The sequence below is a fragment of the Lithobates pipiens genome, unplaced genomic scaffold (assembly GCF_037356315.1).
Source record: "Lithobates pipiens isolate NorthernLeopardFrog02 unplaced genomic scaffold, aLitPip1_a1.2 Scaffold_18, whole genome shotgun sequence".
NCBI classification, from domain to species: domain Eukaryota; kingdom Metazoa; phylum Chordata; class Amphibia; order Anura; family Ranidae; genus Lithobates; species Lithobates pipiens.
In genome coordinates, this window is record NW_027507758.1 from 569,720,363 (window position 1) to 569,740,700 (window position 20,338).

Sequence of the window (20,338 nt, forward strand, 5' to 3'; positions counted from 1 at the left end):
CAGTCATTGGCCATCATGGGGGCGTGCGCCTGCAGCTCCCCTCCCCAGGCCAAGTAACCATTAGCAAGTTCTATGCCAGCGCCACACTCCAGTAGGCCGGGCTGCGGCTCCAGGGGCTATATTAGTGTGGGAGGCGGCCACGAGTGCCGAGAGGCGACTGTGGGAGGACAGGTGGGGTTTTTTTTGTGCGCTTGCCATGGCTGCCATACCTTCGATACGCCACTGTTCCCTGTCCCTGCTGAAGAAAATCACTCCCACAATATGATGCTGCCACCGCCATGTTTCACGGTGGGGATGGTGTGTTCAGGGTGATGTGCAGTGTTAGTTTTCCACCACACATAGCATTTTGCTTTTAGGCAAAAAAGTTAAATTTCGGTCTCATCTGATCAGAGCACCTTCTTCCACATGTTTGGCTTCTTACAAACTGCAAACAGGAATTCTTATGCCTGTCTTTCAACAATGGCTTTCGTCTTACCACTTCTGAATAAAGGGCAGATTTGTGGAGTGCACAACTAATAGTTGTCCTGTGGACAGATTCTCCCACCTGACCTGTGGATCTCTGCAGCTCTTTCAGAGTTACCATAGGCCTCTTGGCTGCTTCCCTGATGAATGCTCTCTTCTTCTGGCCTGTCAGTTTAAGTGAACAGACATTTCTTGGTTGGTTTGCAGTTGTGCCAGACTTATTCCATTTTCGCATGATGGATTGAACAGTGCTCCGTGGGATGTTCAAAGCTATATATATATATATATATATATATATATTAACATTAATATTGAACTAACTTTACTATTTTATTTATTTTTTTTATTCAAAAAGGTGTATTTTTTTTTTAATTGCATTTGTAAGACCGCTGTGCAAATACGGTGTGACATAAATTATTGTAACGACTGTCATTTTATTGTCTAAGGCAGTGATTCTCAACCAGGGTTCATCCAGAGGTTGCCAGGGGTTCCTTCAGCATTGGGAAATTTCTGCCTCTCGGATAAGTTCCCACCGACACCAATGATCTTTTTAGCTATCTGTAAGGAGGTCATTCTTCCCAATGACCACAAGTGTAAGGACCATTCTTCCCACTGACCATCACACTATTGTATCATGAGTTGTAGATATCTAATTTTTAGCAGGGGTTCCTCGAGACCAGGGAACTATTTAAAGGGTTCCCCTGTGTTGAAAAGGTTGAGAAAGGCTGGTCTAGGGTGTCTGAAAAGAATATATATAATGTTTGGGGATTCTTAGTAATTCTGTAGCAAAAAAAATAAAAAAATGATTTTAGCTTGTAAACAACAAGTTCGAAAAATAGGCCTGGTCCTTAAGTGGTTACTTTAACAAGCTGAAGTTAGAAGCTGATTGGCTACCATGCAGAGCTGCACCAGATTTTGCACTCTCCAGTTTTAGCAAATCAACCCCATAGTGTCATCGCCTGTAGTAAACTGGATTTTTAGCATTGCTTTAACTGTAAAAACTGTGTTTTCAGCAACATTTTTACTAGTGGGAGTGTTGCTGTTCTGTCAGGCAGGACTAAAGTGAGGATTTTCAAGCTCGTTTTTCAAGATCACGGAGCTGAACAATCAAATCTATAGCAGAGTGCTTCCCCGCACAAGCCTTGTCAATGGTCTGCTAAGAGGCTTCATGTCGAGTCTTTGTTAGGGAGTAATCCGCCACGCTTAACGGCTGACAGCATGTTGTCAGGTTACATAGAAACCATTGTAACTGAAAAGTTCTATTTAAATACGGCTCTTTCAATTAAAGTTAAATAATTCTGTTTATTAATTGAGTTATTATTGCAGTATTCCACATAAATGAATGTGTATGTAATCCCAAAATCCATTTTCACTAGGTTTAGTATTATGCCTCAGGGCTCATTCATACCATATTTATTGAGCTGTGTTGATCTGCATAGGTCATCCCCGACGCAATGCAGGGGCACACAGAAAATATTTATTTTCTATTCACCCTGTTCACACCATAAGCCTAGTTTCACATTTGTATGAAGAGGGAGTGTGTGCAATTTTGCCTGCGTTCCCACATTGCACAAATGTGCAATGCACAAAAAAAAAATTTGTAGGTACACAGCAGTGCCATACATTCCTAAAGGAGTCACAAAGCACCTTACTAATGTGCTCATCAAATCTTGCACCATATCACACGATTGCACTTCTTTGGTACCATTTAGAAATGCCCCGTTTTCATACCTCCCAACAGTCCCTGATTTTGAGGGACTGTCCCTGATTTCTAGCAATGTCCCTCTGTCCCTCATTCCTCCTCATTTGTCCCTCATTTTGGTCTGTTCTATATAGTTGTATATAAAATGCACTTTTTATCTTTCAAAAAGTGTTTCCCAGTGTGAAGATCAAGGTATAAGAATAAAAAAATGGTTGACAGTATATTTCTTATTAATGCTTATCTCGTCTGTTTTCAGTAGTTTTAAAGACATCATTCTTAAAGGCCGGATGGGTGCCGTCACATCCAGTCACGTACACACAAAGAGGAAGCCAGGTCATAAGGGTCAACTAATGCGTCAGCTTTAAGAACAGAAGACATTGCCTTTTATAGAAATTGTTTTGTTTTAACATTTTTAACGTCTGTCTTTCCTTTGTGTATATAAGAGCCGTGTGTGATAATAAAGCTCAGAGTAAGCAAGTGCGACGGTCTGAGCAGATATACTGAGAAGTTTTCCGTGTCTCCTTGCTTAGATAAGACTCTAATAATAATTGGGAAACGGTAACATAACTTGTGAATAGGTGACTTGCAGTAGTCACACCTAACATTTTTGGCGCACGAACAAGGGACTTCGCTAAAGAAACTACAAGAGGCGAACGAACATAAGGACGGAACAAAAAGGTCGGGCATATCAGGAACCACAGACAAATCCTGCGCAGGTAAGAAAAGCTTTATTTTCTTATAAACTCTGTGCTTCTTAGATTTGTGCCCACCCGATCTGTCTGTATTGTTCTTCAGGTAAAACCAACCTCTGTAGTAAGCGGGTCTTGAATTTAATATTTGACTTATGTTACCGTTGTTTCTTGTCTGTCTCCTTGTTGTCTGTCTGTTGTGACTGAGATAAGCCCTGTTTGTATGGTGTGAATTGAAACATATATCATCCCAATGGGTAACGGAATGCGCCCTTAACTCGTAAGAGTACTTGGGGGTCCGACACTTAAGTTTGATATACGCTTTTTGATTCATGAGCCTAAAAACGGGTTGAAAGTATAAGTCCTGACTGCCTCAATAAAGCAGGAATAAGAAACGATTGCTGAGAGATTCCATGGTAATGGGACGGGAATAAGGTCTCCACAAAGCCCGGAGATCTAGTTATATGTGTTTGGCCACCAAAGGGAATGCTTGTATATGTTGTAGCTGTCAGTCTGGTCATAATATTTGTCAGTTGGCTAGCATATAAAGTAATTCGATTTCAGAAATCTCATCCAGGAGAGGTTTTTAGTATTTTGGCACCCTAGGAGGAGAAGGCAACGAGACACTTAGTAAGTGATCCAAACGCCACCTAGGCAGGACTGTCAAAATGGGCCAGACACATGGTAAACCCCAGGAGGAATCTCAGAAATGTTATGCTGTTAAAGACATAATTACAATGTTGTATGGGAAGGACAAGGCACAGGGCACGAATAGGGTTCTCAAGAAATTTGGAATGGATGGAGAAAATGGGCTAAGTGTAGAAGGTTGGGAGAATATAAAGAGAGACAGACAGGGGGAGGTCCTGCAGAACAGATGGGTATCACAAATACAATGTTTAATTAAGGTTTCCAACAGGGCTAAAGAGGAGGGATGGAAGTATTGTCATGAACAGGGTGGATGGGATATGAAGGTCCGACGTAAGAGTCTCCCTTCTGCTCCCGAGGATGGAGTAAAAACGGAAGGTACTCCACCTCCTTATACCACTACCACACCAGGTAGCGAAAGACCAAAACTTTATCCTTCCTTAAGAGGAAGAGGATGGGTATGCCGAGTATGCGGTACCCAGAATACAGACTGGGCACAGGAATGTGTATATTGCGGAGCTCAAAGACCAGAGTCCGTAGCTCCAGTCCACAGTCGGACTAGGGTAATACAAGTAAATAATCCAAATGCGGGTCAAGCAGGACAGCCACCTACAGTGACTCGACAAGTCGTTCTGAGGACATGGACACCTTGGTCGGCTGACACTCTTATGGCATTAATACAGAATGCTCCTGATCCCGTAGCAAAACCTGCCGCATTCTGTAGATTCGTGACACAATTACTAGACACACATGAAGCAACTTGGCAAGATGGGGAAGATTTGTGTAGACATAAAATGACACTAACGATGTTTAATCAATTTATGAATGAAATTGCTCCACATAGACCACAAGGGGATCCAGCGACAGATCCACCAGGAATACACCCCCGTCATATAGACTCTAGACCCCTGTTTATTAATCAGTTACGAGAATTTTGCCAAGGGAAACAGCAGGAAAGGGGTTCGACAGCGCCCATAAAACAGGCCCCAGGTCAGACTGTTACAGAATTTTACCTCAACATGGAAAGCATGATGGCTGACGAAGGCCTAGATTTAGCCTTACCCGTCACCATTAGGGCTTTCAATCGACAGTTTATGGAAGGACTAGTACCCCAAATAGGTGACAAACTGAAGGCATGTACTCCCGAATGGAGAGCCATACGGGACAGAGGAACATTGTTGCAGAAAGCACAAGGCATAGAGGCTGATTTAGCAGAAACTAAACCCAGAAGGACACCGGGAGTTAACACTGTTGCCCGGGTCAATGAAGGAGGGAATTCCTCCCGTAAACCTCTTACCTGTTATTACTGCAACAAGGTGGGACATATAAAAAGAGACTGTAGGAAAAGAATAAAAGACGAACAGGAAGGAAACACGGACAGAGACACGAGGGACTACAGACAGAGGCGTACCAATGATAGGGACGATCCGACCGCATGACTTGCCCCAGTCCTAGCTGAATCAGAGAATAAAATGCTCCACATATTGATGAAGGTGGAAGGTAAACATGTTCCTTGTTTAGTTGACACAGGAGCATCACGCAGCTTATTATCTGATTCAGTAGTCCCTCCACACATGACATCCTGTGACACCATACCCATAAGTGGTTATGATGGTCTTTTGTCCGATGCCCCACTGACTAAACCTTTAAAAGTAAAAATAGGGAATCACATGTTTTTGTCACGCTTTTTGATTTCCAGAGGAGCCCCTACTAATTTATTAGGAGCAGATATTCTTCAGAAAATAGGAGCAAACATTACTTATCATCCAGATGGTATGGTCACCTTAGCAATAGGAGATGACCCAGAGGGTATAGAAATCTGTAATAAAATACAATGTTTGGAAGTAGAACCAGAACTGTCCAATACACCCTCGCCGGAAATAGATCAAATTCTGTCTAGCCTTCCGGAAGGGCTATGGGAAACACATCCAGCAGACGTTGGACTTTTGCCCATACCCCCGGTTACTCTACAGCTGATTCCAGGAGCAGTTCTCCCCCAGCAGAAACAGTACCCACTCAGTGTGCCCCAGGAAGCAGCTATAGAACTACAAGTGGAGGCTCTACTCAAAAGTGGAGCATTAAAAGAAATACAGTCACCAGCCAATACCCCATTGTATCCGGTCAAGAAAAAGACATTGGGGGATGGCCCAGTAAAGTATAGAATGGTACAAGACCTAAGGGCGGTAAACAAAATATTGGTCCCAATAACGCCACTAGTACCAAACCCGCATACTTTACTTTCAGAAGTACCATCAGATAGCTCCTCATTTACTGTTATAGACTTGGCTAATGCTTTCTTTTCTGTACCCCTGGCGGAGGAATGTCAACCGTGGTTTGCGTTCCGTCTCAAAAACCGCCAGTTGACCTGGACACGCCTACCGCAAGGAATGGCGCATTCACCAACTCTATACTCGCAAGCCCTACAGACAGTGTTGGGGGAATGGCAACCACCTGACACTTGTGTATTGTTGCAATATGTAGATGACCTATTGTTATGTTGTCCGGATAACGATACTTGTTTAAAAGCCACTCTATCATTGTTACAATTCCTGGCTGAAAAAGGGTGCAAAGTGAATAGAACTAAGTTACAGGTATGCCAGAAAAAGGTTGTCTTTTTGGGCCACTGTATATCCCAGGGTACTCGACACCTCACTGAAGAACGAGTCCAGGCCATAAGACAAATGAATGTCCCACGCAACTTTAAGCAACTTCGTATGTTTCTGGGAATGGTATCATATTGTAGACAATGGATACCACATGCCAGTTCTCTGATGCAGCCATTGTATGATTGCTTGAAAATAGTACCCTATGTACTCACAGAAGCAGGTCATAAGTCTTTTAGCACCTTAAGAAAGTTACTAATTTTGGCACCTGCGATCGGGATCCCTGACTATACCAAAACATTTCATTTGTACATTGCTGAAATCACGGGACACGCAACAGGGGTGTTGACACAACAACACATCAAACAAAGGCCGGTAGCATATTTCTCAGCGGCTCTCGATCCTGTCTCTAGAGGATCACCGTCCTGTGTACGAGCAGTCGCAGCAGTGTCAATTATCATTGACAAATCCTCAGAAATTGTCTTAGACAATCCTGTAGTGGTACATACCACACATGACATACACGCCATCTTGTCACAAGTTCAGCCAAAACACATATCAATGGCGAGGCAGCTGCGTCTGCAATGCACCTTGCTCCTACCTCCCAATGTTACCTTCCAGCGATGCACTTCCTTTAACTTAGCACAACTTCTACCCTTACAGACAGATTTGACAGGGGGGAGTAATGGTGAAGGCACAGCACAAGAAACTCAGGATTCTGACACACTTTCATTTCATGACATAACATCTGATGAACACGATTGTTTTCAACTTATGGAACAAGAGATCACGGGGTTCCCACATGTCACAGACACACCCATTGCAAATGCAGAACACACACTGTACATAGATGGTAGTAGATTTGCCGATGACAAAGGTAAATATCACACAGGTTATGCTGTGGTAACGGACACACAGGTAATTGAGGCAAAGTCATTACCAGCACACATGTCGGCACAAGAAGCGGAACTAACGGCCTTAGAAAAAGCCTTAGAACACTTAGAGGGACAAGAAGGGAACATTTACACTGACTCTGCCTATGCTTATGGTGTTGCACATGATTATGGCCACATATGGAAAGCTAGAGGTTACCTTACAGCAGCAGGCACACCTGTTAAACATGGTGAAGGAATCAAAAGAGTCCTGAACAATCTTCAAAAAGTTAGAAGAGTAGCCATTATGAAGATAGCGGCACACACGAGCGCAAAAACAATTGAGGCAAAAGGAAATGCATTTGCAGATTTAACTGCAAAACAAGCAGCTCTAGGGGAAGTAAGCCCTGAGACCTTAGCTATGGTAAAGGTGAGCATCCCAGAACCGACATGGCAGCAGATGAGTAAACTACAGGAGCAAGCAGGAGAGAGCGAGAAAGATAGATGGGTAAAAATGGGAGCAGCACCAGGCCTTGACAATATATGGAGGGAAGGAGGCAGAATATGCCTACCTGCCTCTCTATACCCAGCAATGGCAGCGGCTGTCCACTTGCCCACTCATGTCAGCTCCAATTCTATGTATAGGATTGTAAGCCAAGGATGGCTAGCTCCTGGATTCAGTAGTACTGCAAGGAACTACTGTGCTGCATGCCAAATCTGTCTGTTAAATAACCCAGGACAGAGAGTGAAAACCCCACGTAAACATCAGGTTCGGGCCCAGTATCCCTTTCAGAGACTGCAAATTGACTATATCCAAATGCCTAAGAGCGGCCCATTTGAATTTTGTCTCGTGTGCATCTGCTTATTTTCAGGCTGGCCAGAAAGTTATCCAGTGAAATCAGCTACAGCGAAAGCCACAGCGAAGAAACTGATTACAGAGTTAATACCTAGGTTTGGTCTTCCTGAAACCATAGAATCAGATAGGGGAACACACTTTACAGGAGAAATCATGCAGAATGTAATGGCTATGTTAGGGGTTCAACAAAGTTTCCACACCCCTTACCACCCACAGAGTTCAGGATCAGTAGAAAGAGTAAATGGGACAATAAAGTTAAAAATACAAAAAGCTATGCAAGAGTTAAATAAACCTTGGCCAGAATGTCTGCCTTTAGCTTTGTTCTCCATAAGGTATACTCCAACGGGAAAAACAGGGTTATCCCCATATGAAATACTTTTTGGGAATGCACCCAGACTAGGTTTATACTTTCCACAGAGTATGCAATTGCAATGTGATAGTTTGACTGCATATGTGATACAATTACAACAGCATCTAACTAAGATCCACAAAAGTGTGTATTCTTCTCTTCCAGACCCTAACTCAATAGCAGGTACTCATTCACTGAGCCCCGGAGATTGGGTCTATGTAAAGAAACATACCAGAAAAGCTTTAGAGCCACGGTTTGAAGGACCATATCAAGTACTGCTGACCACTCCTACATCGGTCAAGTTGGAGGGTAAAGCAGCCTGGATCTACGCTTCACACTGTAAAAAGGAGCCAGTTGGCAAATGACAACATGTATCTTTTTATTCTTTTTGTTTCAGTAATCCTGACCAATAGTTTGGTTACCTCACAGAATGAAATTCACAAGGATGAAGGATTTTATAAAAAAATGTTATTACTGAAGTTTAAATATGCTTATGCTCGGAAGTCAGGATATGAGAAATGTTGGATTTGCAGTAAATTACACCCCAGTACAGCAAACATACCACTGATGGCAGTTCCTATAAATTATACTGACCTTGCTAACAGTAGCATTAACATAACTGGAACAAATACCAGCAAGACAGTAATGTTTAAATCAAATGGTCTCGCCTTTCCCCCTGCCTGGTGTTTCAACTTAGGGAACACAACGGGAGGAAATGGAGAATGCCAAGACAGCAAGTTTAATTTGTCCATTGTCGTATTAAATGGAAGCTTCTACCCCAGTAATTCCAGCACACACCAGACATTATCTGACTTCCTCACTAACATTGCGGATAATAATGTTAGGTGGTTGGTATCCAACTTATCCCTCTATGGATACACCTCTCGTTATAGACATGATATCAGTTCAAGATCAGTAGCTCTAGGAAACAATATATACATCTGTTGTGGGGATAAGTGTTATACCTGGATACCTAGAAGGGCTCAGGGATGGTGCTACCTCGCAAGTTTGGTACCAGTAATGGGAGTAGTGGGTGATGAACGAGGTGATCACCTACTAGAAGCTAGTATACACCCCAGATATCCCCTCAGATATCGTAGCAAGCGAGAAATATTCTTAGAGCAGGACATGGCATGGGCTTGGTTCCCGTCCTGGACAGGATGGGGTATAGACTTAATGAAGCGACTAAATAACTATACTGGAATAATTAATGATATTTTGGAGAAAAACTCTGATGACATTACTAAGTTAAATCTAGAGACCAGAGCCATCACAAAACAAATAGAATTACATGAGTTAGCGATTGAAAGTATGAGTGCAGCATTAACAGGACTCTGTGAGACCACAGAAGACTATGAATGTTGTACTTGGATACATAACACCAGCATCGAAGTACCCGATTATTATGACATCATTGCACAACACCGCACGGAAGTAAAGGATCTACAGGAGAAGGCCCGTAATATTGGCCGTGACTGGGATCCTTTTGGTGGAACTTTTAGTTTCTCAGGGTTATTTTCTTGGTTCAAGAAGGCAGCAATGATGATTATAGTAGTGCTTATATTCATATTTCTCATTTATTTGTGTTTTAAGTTGTTTATGTGCTTTTGCAAGAAAGCCAAGGTAAATGCTGTAGAAAAGATGGAACTTTTGTAAGTTGATAAGTTGGATAAGATAGGTGGATTTAGTTTCTTGACATCACCCATCTGTCAGAAAAGCCACTCTTCCTGAATTTTAGATGTTGGTACTATCCAGGGGGATGGGTGTATACCCCTCTGACAACTCGCGGTCAGGGAGAGTACTTTGGACATAGGCCGACTAGAACTTGTTCAGGTGGACCCAGGGTAAGAGGGAGGGGTGATGTCAAAGGGGGAAGTTGTGAAGATCAAGGTATAAGAATAAAAAAATGGTTGACAGTATATTTCTTATTAATGCTTATCTCGTCTGTTTTCAGTAGTTTTAAAGACATCATTCTTAAAGGCTGGATGGGTGCCGTCACATCCAGTCACGTACACACAAAGAGGAAGCCAGGTCATAAGGGTCAACTAATGCGTCAGCTTTAAGAACAGAAGACATTGCCTTTTATAGAAATTGTTTTGTTTTAACATTTTTAACGTCTGTCTTTCCTTTGTGTATATAAGAGCCGTGTGTGATAATAAAGCTCAGAGTAAGCAAGTGCGACGGTCTGAGCAGATATACTGAGAAGTTTTCCGTGTCTCCTTGCTTAGATAAGACTCTAATAATAATTGGGAAACGGTAACATAACTTGTGAATAGGTGACTTGCAGTAGTCACACCTAACACCAGTGCTAAACCTTTCATCCAATTCCTAAATTGCTGCATTTGTACATTTTAAAAGCCAATATAAAGGAATAGTAGTGGTAAAAAAAGCACTTGTGGATTTAATTATCCTTTTTTTGAGGGGTTAATTCTCCTTTAAACCCCCTAGCGGTAATTCCGAGTCTGGCTCGGGTTGGGAATTTACTAGCAGGAGCGGTAACCCCGAGCCAGACTCGGGATCGCTTCGCTGGATGCAGGGGAGGACACAGTAAGAGTTACTTACCTTGTCCCCTGGATCCAGTGATGTCCTCTGCGCTGTGTGATCGAGCCATCCTCCGCTCGATTCACAGTGCCGAATGCCGCCGAGCTCCGTTCCCTGCGACGTTACGGCGCACGGGAGCGGAGAACGGCGGCAAATTCAAAAAAGTAAAAAGACACACAACACACACAGCACTGTAATCTTACAGATTACAGTACTGTATTAAAAAATTACACACCCCCTTTGTCCCTAGTGGTCTGTGCAATGCCCTGCATGCACTTTTATATTATAAATACTGTTTTCTCTGCCTGAAATTTGGAGATTGTCCATAGCAACCAAAAAGTGTCCCTTTTTCAGTGTTTTAGGATTTGGTTACATTATTGAATAATTTTTATTATTCTTTATTATATTATAAAATTTATCATACCCGGGATGTCTGCTAGACTCTGGTTTGAACAGATTTAAGAGCGTTATTCCTAAGAATTACAGGACTACAAAATAAAACGCCAGATTTCCATGCAAAATAATTGTACCGCTTTCAGCACCTAAATCCAGACTGATTCATACCGCCAGGGAGGTTAAGAGAGTGGGGCAGGGGGTGTGTCCTATGCCTACATACATTTGCTAGTAGGTGTCCCTCATTCCCATCTCAAAATGTTGGGAGGTATGCGTTTTAGAAAGTCGAATTTAGCATGCACATTGTCACAGCTACGTAGGTGTGAATGGAGCCTTGCACTGAGGTGCAATGTATTGCCCTTAATATAAATGCTTCAAGGCTGAATTTATATGTGGCACAATTCACTGCATCAGAATTGAATGATGTGTTATTGTGTGACACTTCTATAAAGTTAAAAAGTAAGTAAATACTACAAAGTGTTGCTACAACACATACACTATGGGGTTTATTTACTAAAGGAAAATCCACTTTGCACTGCAAGTGCACTTGAAAGTGCTGTCGCTCTAAATCTAAGGGGTAGATATGAAATGAGTGGAAGCTCTGCTGATTTTATCATCCAATCATGTGCAAGCTAAAATGCTGTTTTTTATTTTCCTTGCATGTCTCCCTCGGATCTACAGCGACTTTACTTTCAAGTGCACTTGCAATGCAAAGTGGATTTTCCTTTAAGTAAATAACCCTCTATATGTACACATATATATATATATATATATATATATATATATATATATATATACACCAGTAAGCATTGGTTTAGCGCGTGGGTTAGAGTGAATGTCTTATTGTATACAGTCTTCCTAAACAAATAATTTTTTGAGAATTTAGTACAAAGTTTCTTACTTGGAGATCCTGCCAGTAACAGCACTTCCTGTGGCAGGCAAACAATGCCTCATGGGCAGTGATGTAAGTAACTTTGTTAAAATAAATGCAGTTACTTAACGCAGTTACTTTAGAGGGTAACGAATAATCTAACTGTTTACTCTTCCCCTCATGGTAACTCAGTTCCCATTACTTGGGAGGCGTTACCGCAATTACATCTACCGCCCGGGAGGCCTGCCGTGGCCGCGCTGCGTGGTCGTTCATTCCGCCGCGGACCAGCTGACACCAATGAATGAATGAATGAATGAAATACTTATATAGCGCACAATGCGAACTGAATCGCCTCTAGGCGCTGTGGCGAGCTTTGATCATCTGCTAAAAGAGGAAGGTCTTGAGTTTTTTCCTAAAAGCCAGGTGATTTTCTTCCAGGCGGATGTTGTTTGGTAGAGCATTCCATAGCAGAGGCCCTTGGACAGCGAATCTCCGATCCCCCTTGGATTTATACCGGGCTTTGGGCACGAGGAGGAGGTTTTTGTTGGCTGATCGAAGACTGCGGTTTGGTGTGTAATGATTTATTTTCTCCATTAGGTATTGCGGAGCTTCTCTATGCACACATTTGTGGGTGAGGCAAAGGGTCTTGAACGTGATCCGATTTTTTACGGTTAGCCAATGTAAGCTCCTCAGTGAAGGAGAAATGGATTCCCAGGGTTTTTTTCCTGTTATCAGCCTTGCCGCCGTGTTTTGGATCAGTTGTAATCGCGCAAGTTGATATTGTGGTAATCCTATGTAAAGCGAGTTTGCGTAGTCCAGTCCTGAATTAATGATTGTTCCAACTACCACTGCTTTGTCATTCTTTGGGATAAAAGGGATGAGTCTGCGAAGCATGCGCAGTAGATGGTGAGATCGACTGACTACAGATCCTATTTGCGCATCCATTGACATTTGTACGTCTAAAATAACCCCGAGACTCTTCGCTTTGGTCTTTGGGGAGATAGTCTGCCCAAAGACGGTTGGTGGAGACCAGGAGGTTTTGGTTGCGGGCTTATGATTTGGGTGTAAGATAAGAAGCTCTGTCTTTGATTGGTTCAGCTGGAGGGAGTTGGTGGTCATCCAGTCCTCTATTGATTTGAGGCAGTTTTCAAGTTGTTGTTGGTGATCTTTTTTTCCATTGATCCGGAAATAAAGTTGCGTGTCGTCAGCGTAAGAGTGGAAGCAGAGATCTGAGCATCTGATGATTTGAAGGAGTGGGCGAATGTAAATGTTGAAGAGAACGGGTGACAATGGAGAGCCTTGAGGGACTCCGCAGGTGACTGCCCGAGTTTCGGAGAGGAATTTTCCTAGTTTCTCTGTCTGTGACCGATTTCCTAGGAAGGACGCGAACCAATGGAGATCTATGTCTTGGACTCCGGCTACTTCTGTGAGGCGGACGAGTAGAGTATTGTGATCTACTGTATCAAACGCTGCACTTAGGTCTAGCAGTACGAGGAGACACGGCTCTCCGTCATCTGCTGCTTCGAGGGCGTCATCCCAAATCTTGAGGAGAGCTGTTTCTGTTCCATGACCAATCGAGTGAAGGGGAGGGTCTCTCTCTCTCCCCATGAGGAAAGGCATCCCTGGAGGCATTCAAGTAAGTGACTGACGATTCAAATTGCAGTGCAATCGATCCATCCCAAGTCCTCCACCACCTCTGCAACTTAAGCCCCGTACACACTATCAGATTGTCTGCTGAGTTTTTCCTTCAGATTTACCAAAACCATATAATATGAGGTCAAACCTTAGGAGTTTCAATGTGTATGCAATCAGGCAGGCCCTTCTACTACATGGTTTTGGTAAATCTGAAGGAAAAACTCAGCAGACAATCTGATAGTGTGTACGGGGCTTAACCGATCCCATCCCTACCCACCCACCATCACTTCTACAACAGAGGTGATGGGGGGGGGGGGGGTATGGTAGGGATGAGATCAGTCGTGGTGGTGGATGGGATCAGTAAGAGGCAGAGGTGGTGGTGGGAGAGGATGGCACCACCACCGCTGCCACCCTCCCAAGTACCACCTCTGTTTGCCACCCCCCAAGTACACCCACTGCAACCCCTCAAGTAACACCGCTGCCACCCCTCAAGTACCACCGCTGCCACCCCTGTCAAAGTTACTTTGCTGAGTAACTAATTACTTTTCCAATGTAGTAACTGAGTTACTAACGCAATTACTTTTTGGGAGAAGTAATTTGAAACTTAACTAATTACTTTTGTAAAGTAAGATGACCAACACTGCACGTGGGCTCCTTGGCTGTTGGGCTGACTATTAGGTCTATCAGATACAACAGCTAACTGAAAGAACTTGCACGGCAATGCTGATAATTGCAAGGCAGTGGCTTAGCATTGTCAGCCTGCAACATGAAGTGCTATTACTGACGACATCTCCAGGTAAAAAGAGCTTTGCAACAGATTAAAAAAAAATTATTTTCTTTAGAAAATTGTGTACATTGAGTCATGATGCCAAATATACTGAAAAATAGAGTTTGGGATTACATACACTTTTTGAATATGATTATTTTACAAGCTTCTTTCATGTTTTTATTATTATATTAAATATTGAGTGCAATAATGATATTGTGGTCAAATCCAGAGGTAAAGTTCAGAATAAGTGTCTTTTAGGTGGGATAAAAAAGCAAGAAGAACCACAAAAGGCAGAATATAAGCAGATTAAACTTTGGGTTTAACTAGTTGAATGGGTCACAAAATATTTTGTACATTGATTTTGCACTGTATGCATGTACTTACATGGCTGTACTTGTTTAACTCCAGTTTTTCCAATGAATCAGATGCCTTCAGAATATAACTGGGCTTAAACATGCTGAACATCCCGCAATATGGCTCTGTCCACCCGGCCTTCACTCCACTTGTGCCGGGCTCATTCATCTCATCTAACATAAGAACAGGGAAGGGAAAAAATGGGTCAGTGATTTATTCTAATAACTGTTTGCTATTGGACATTTTTCTGAAAAAAAAAAATATACAGCATATATATTGAGGTGGGTGCTAATAGGCAAGAGTTAGGTAAAGTTGCCAGTGCCTTACCCTGTTTGTTTAGGCCTGGTTGTTAATTTGGTTTGTGAGGAGTAATAGAATATAGGGGGGTGTGACCCCCTGTACTGTGACCTGGCCCCAGCACTGGAGAGCAGGAACCAAAACCTGAAAGCCTGGGGTTTCAGAGGTCCCAGTGCTGGATGGTTCAAGCACACCATGTCATCCAAGAAACCCTGGGGAAGTAAACCAGGCATCCCGGCTAGGATGGTTCTATTCACAAGAAGCGGGAAGTAGCTGCAAAGAGGACATCGTAGACCGGGGTGTTATCCGGACTTTCCTGAACTGGCCTGGAGAGGATCGCAGGAGGCAAGATGGGCAGGTGAGGCCTGGGACTTCCAGCATCCAATTACCAAGGTGCTTTTCAGAGGGGCATCGGTCAACTCGTTAAGGGAAAGGGTCTTAGCTACTCAGAAGAATCAGAAGGAGGAGGCAGCTCATATTTCCCACTATCACCATTACACCTGGACTGCAGCAAGAGGAATAAAAGTTATCTGTTCAACCTTTATTGACTGTCTGTTGTGAATCATGCGGGGTAGAAGAATGGAGGTATGTTAGCAGTACTGTATGAACTACCCAACAGCTCCCAAGGGAGTAGTGTGCCACACACACACACTATATATATATATGTTGTAGAATCTCATATTAGCCAATGTATTTCATATTATTCATATTGATTTGCATATATTTTATTGATAATATAATTATTATTATTATTATTATTATTATTATATAGTAGTGGTCTTATCAATATTATTATTTTATAGTAAAGAAATAGTTATTACATTTTCATTAATGTACACTATTTATTCTAAAATATAGAGAATGTCTACATTTTTTTAATGATGAACTTTAGATGACCTCTCTGCTTCTTTCAGATATTTTTTATAAGATAGTTTACTGGGTGAAAGTTCATTAGAACACATTCAAGTTATATAGAATTGTTTAGCATCTTGAAATGCATATAAATCACAGAGATAGGATAGTTCATTTTTAGTTACTAATTAGAAGAAGAGAGAACTTTTGGTTTCTGATAAGATAAGCACCGTCAAAGATAAGAAAAACAGGTGGTTTAAACAATTAGGTGGAATACGGGAAAGTTACGTACAGAACATTAAATTAAGTTTGACAGGGTCAAACAAAGGTCTGCTTGAGCCCTCATTAAAACTGTTAAAATACATTCTATAAGGAATTACACTCATGTGTATGTATATATATATATATATATATATATATATATATATATATATATGTATATATATATATATATATATATATATATATATATATATATATATATATAATATTGAATAAGTAATTGGCTTGTGTGTGTGTGTGTATATATATATATATATATATATATATATATATGTGTGTGTGTGTGTGTGTGTGTGTGTGTGTGTGTGTGTGTATATATATATATATATATAGTAAGTAATACAGTACCTTATGTATACATGCACACAGGATTGTATAGTGAAAAACAACATAACACATCTGGTGGGGTTATTGAAAGTTGATTCTCTCAAGGTCGTAAATGTGTAATTCTTGAACTTAGTTAAATCTTATAAAGATAAGGAGGATTTTATAACACAGCTCGGTGCCAGACTGTCTCTACACAGGTGTCTTTAATTGGGCAAAAGCAGTTCTAACTCATTTTTAATAAGCATATAGGAATTCTGGGAATAATTAAGTTTATCTGGTTGTAGAACAGCTGTCAGATTTATGGTTGGTTACATTGACGTAGATCTAAGCGACAAATCATATCTAGGACAGATGGCTGAGATAGGCTTGTAAAAGGGTATATAAATGCAAGCTCTACAATTGTTAGTCAGACAACTCAGATAGGAGCTCATAAAGCTGAACTCTGTGTATGCAGCCCTATTGCAAGGGTCATAGAGGTCAGAACCAATGGGCATATATCTGTCCGAAACTTGTCTCCTCGTACGAGTCAGAGAAGACTTCTTAAAAGGGTTTTAAGCAGGAGGTGTCTTTCATCTGCTACATTAGGTTCCCTTGGCCAATCGATGGTGTGCATTTATATGCATTTAGAAATGTCCTCTAAATTCAAGTTTGACACTGCCATGGAGAATGTGGCCTAACACTGCAATAAAAATTCAAACCTCTTTACAGGTTTCTGGACAGAGAAATAAAGACTACTAAAAAGGGTTATTCATTTCCTATCTCTAATATGGCCATTTCCTATACCAATGGTCCTTAGTGGAGTTTGCCTCCTAGTATTTCTATTATTATAGGTTAATGTCTTACCTTCCTCAAATCCATAACTGTAGAAGATATCTCCTGGGGGCAGATTTGTGACACAGTGGACTGACAGCATGTCCTCAATGACAACCTGTATCTGTGGAAACAAAAAGACAACTCTTATGTCTACAGAGGATAAAATGGAAGAATAGATTTGCAATATTCCATAGGATACAGTCTGATTCTCACCTGCTTGGCAGTACTGTTCAGGTGAACTGGTTTACTTGCTACACCGTCCCAACAAAACTGGACCAGGCCTTCCCCTGAAAAAGTCATTCTCTGGAGAACAAAATAGTTACATATAATTTGTATAATATGCTGCCACTGCAGTGATCATCACTGTCTTCCATGTTTTGTTCGCAGGCAGCATTCAGAGAATGTCTTGTATGTTTTCTGCTCTGATTGGAGGAGGTGGAAAGACGGGGACAGGATGCCACAATCTCCACCTCTTCTAATCAGAAAATGCCTTGTATTTGTTGAGAAAAATACAAGGCATTCTTCTAAATGGCAACCATACCTAGTAAGTGGCCCCTTGTGCTCACTATGCAACAGGGCAGGACCTGAAAAACAGTGTTGATCACTGTAGTTGTGGTGGCTGCTACAGTGATTCTCCACTACCATTGGGATTCCATAGGTATGGAAGATGTATACCCAATGTAACTATACAATAAACACTATCCCTGGATTTCAGCTATAAATAATCAGATGGCCCTCTTCTTACCTGGATTTCGGGAAGTCGGGAGGATTTGGCCACTATCTGATGCTTCTCTCGTTGGTAAGTGTTCACTACCTCTGGATTCAGCCAGGTGTTGTGAATCTGAATGCCAACTTTCATGCTGGTCTTCGGTCCTGTGCCGTACTGTAACATCTCTAAGTAATATTTCTGGCCACTTAAAAGCTCAATTTTTAAGGATTTCTGTTTCCAGCGATCATCCCAGTCCAGCTCCCAGTGGTCAGTCCATGTTGAAATGCCGTGTGGTATGGAAGCAATTTTAAACTTCAACACAATAGATGTAAAATATATTAGTGCTCATCCACTGCAACCAGATTGTACTTTTCACTTTCCTATATTGAACAGAGTATATAAAAGGAAGACTCTGCTTGGTTATTATGTGTTTTATTTATAAAAATGTGCATAGCAGTATGGTTATCTATTGGCCAAATTCTGTATTTTCCATTTTAAATCAATAAAAAAAAAAATCAGTCTGCACAGCAAATAGCCTAATAACATTCATTTTTTGCCCTGTTGTAAAGAACAAATGTAGATGTTCTTCCACTGGGTGAATTGCTATGTAAATATTTTAAAAATACATCCCTGTAAGAAATTATTCTGGATAATTTAACAGTATATTATATAGTGTGTCTATAAAATCTTAATTTCTATAAAATCTTAATTAAATAAAAATGTCCTTCTTTAGCTGCCTTTGACCTTCTTGATAATTTTCTCTGTCTGTTATCACCATTGTCAGAAGAACAGGAAGTGAGGGTCTGGGTTCACACTTTAAGTAGAACTATAGGCAAAACATTTTCCTGGTGCCTCCATGGCAGCATACCTGTGACAAGCGCAACCTTTGCTCCTCCCTCAGGACTAGTGAATATCATAAAAGAAATGGTTAGCACAACCCCAGCATTCTCCTTTTTATCCTCATACCTTGTGGCAGTGAATTTTGGTCGAACATCCTTACTTTCTGCATTCGGCAGCTTCCGTCCGGGTTCAGCCTCTCCCGGATGCGGTCCCTTCTCTTGGGCAGCTAAACCCACTTATAAGGATGGGAGACCCTTCTGTAGGGTCTTTTGGGACAAGCAGTTTGTCTCTTAATCGAGAGCTTCATCTGCATTAGTGTTTTAGGTGTTTGCTCAGGCTTGGCAACAGAGGTAGCAGATACTTTCTTTTTTCTTTTCTTTTTTTCTCTCCCCAGGTTACTTTCTATATTCTGTCTCTTCTAGATCCTCCTGTGTGCTCCCTTCACCCTCATAGCCACCATAGAGGTGGCATGTGCTTAGCACCGGCTTTTTAATCTGTCCCCAGGGTCTTCTGTTGTGTTCTGTGCATGCACCGGTGGCCAAGACTTCCGGGTCCTGTGGCCGCCGGTCAGAGCATGCCATTTTGGGGAAGGGCAGGTAGCCTCAGTGGGATGCCTGATGCTGCCTGAAGAGGTTGCTCTGCTGAGAGATCCAGGGAGTGGAAAATATTCACAAAAGGTGGGTACAAAAAAAAATAGGAAAATACCCCTATAGTCAAAACAGGACCTAGCCTATTAATCCTATTCTTTCTTAGCTGCTTCTTCTGCTAGCTGCCTAAGATGAGCCATTTGCTGCCCGAACAAGATCCTGCTTGTAAGTAAGTTAAGTTAGGTAAGTCTACACATGTTAAAAAAAAAAAATGAATCTAGTCCCAGCCGAGAAAGGTCATCCAGGTACGGACACCATAAGAGTGGCAGGAAATCATTGGCCAAAAGATGCCGACATTCACGTTCTCTGAGACCCAGATCCCCAAGATGTCAGGCCTGGGTAGCCACCCCCGTACCAGACAAATTGGTCTGCTGAAATTGTCTCAGGGACTATGCAGTAGTTCGAAGGACTGCAGGTGGCATACCTACTTAAGAAAGCAGTCAAAGATTCCTTGCCAGAGTTAGTGGCGACAATGCCATCCCAACAGTAAGATTTTCCTCCTCAAGAAGAAAACGACTAATACATCTATTTCAGGCCACAGGTGAAACCTTTCATCCGACGGCTGCTTCCTCCTCTAAATATATGGAGGAGAGTGCCATTTCTGGAGACTCCTCTGTGACCTAGATGCCTCAGGTTTTGCTTTCTCCGTTGTCCAGCCTTACGTGCAGGCAGTAAAACCAGTGATTAGCTGGGAAGAAACTGGCACTGAGGCCAGGAAGTCAAAAACATACTTCCCTTTTCTAAAACAGCAGATTTCTTTCTTCCCACTCATGGACGAAATCAGAGATGTGGTTGAGGAGTGTAAAAAGACATAGAAAAGATTCTCCCTT

General features: G+C 41.9%; 1 protein-coding gene across 2 annotated transcripts in view; it reads right to left on the bottom strand.

The window, feature by feature from the left end:
* Positions 1-20,338, bottom strand: part of PKHD1 (PKHD1 ciliary IPT domain containing fibrocystin/polyductin) — a 975,887-nt gene that overhangs the window by 834,294 nt on the left and 121,255 nt on the right. For both annotated transcript variants that reach the window (XM_077489019.1, XM_077489018.1), the window contains exons 16-19: positions 18,058-18,333; positions 17,526-17,615; positions 17,343-17,433; positions 14,772-14,914 (exon numbers count right to left, since the gene is read on the bottom strand). In XM_077489019.1, the coding sequence (XP_077345145.1) occupies positions 14,772-14,914; positions 17,343-17,433; positions 17,526-17,615; positions 18,058-18,333 (600 nt within the window). The remainder of the gene's footprint in view (positions 1-14,771; positions 14,915-17,342; positions 17,434-17,525; positions 17,616-18,057; positions 18,334-20,338) is intronic.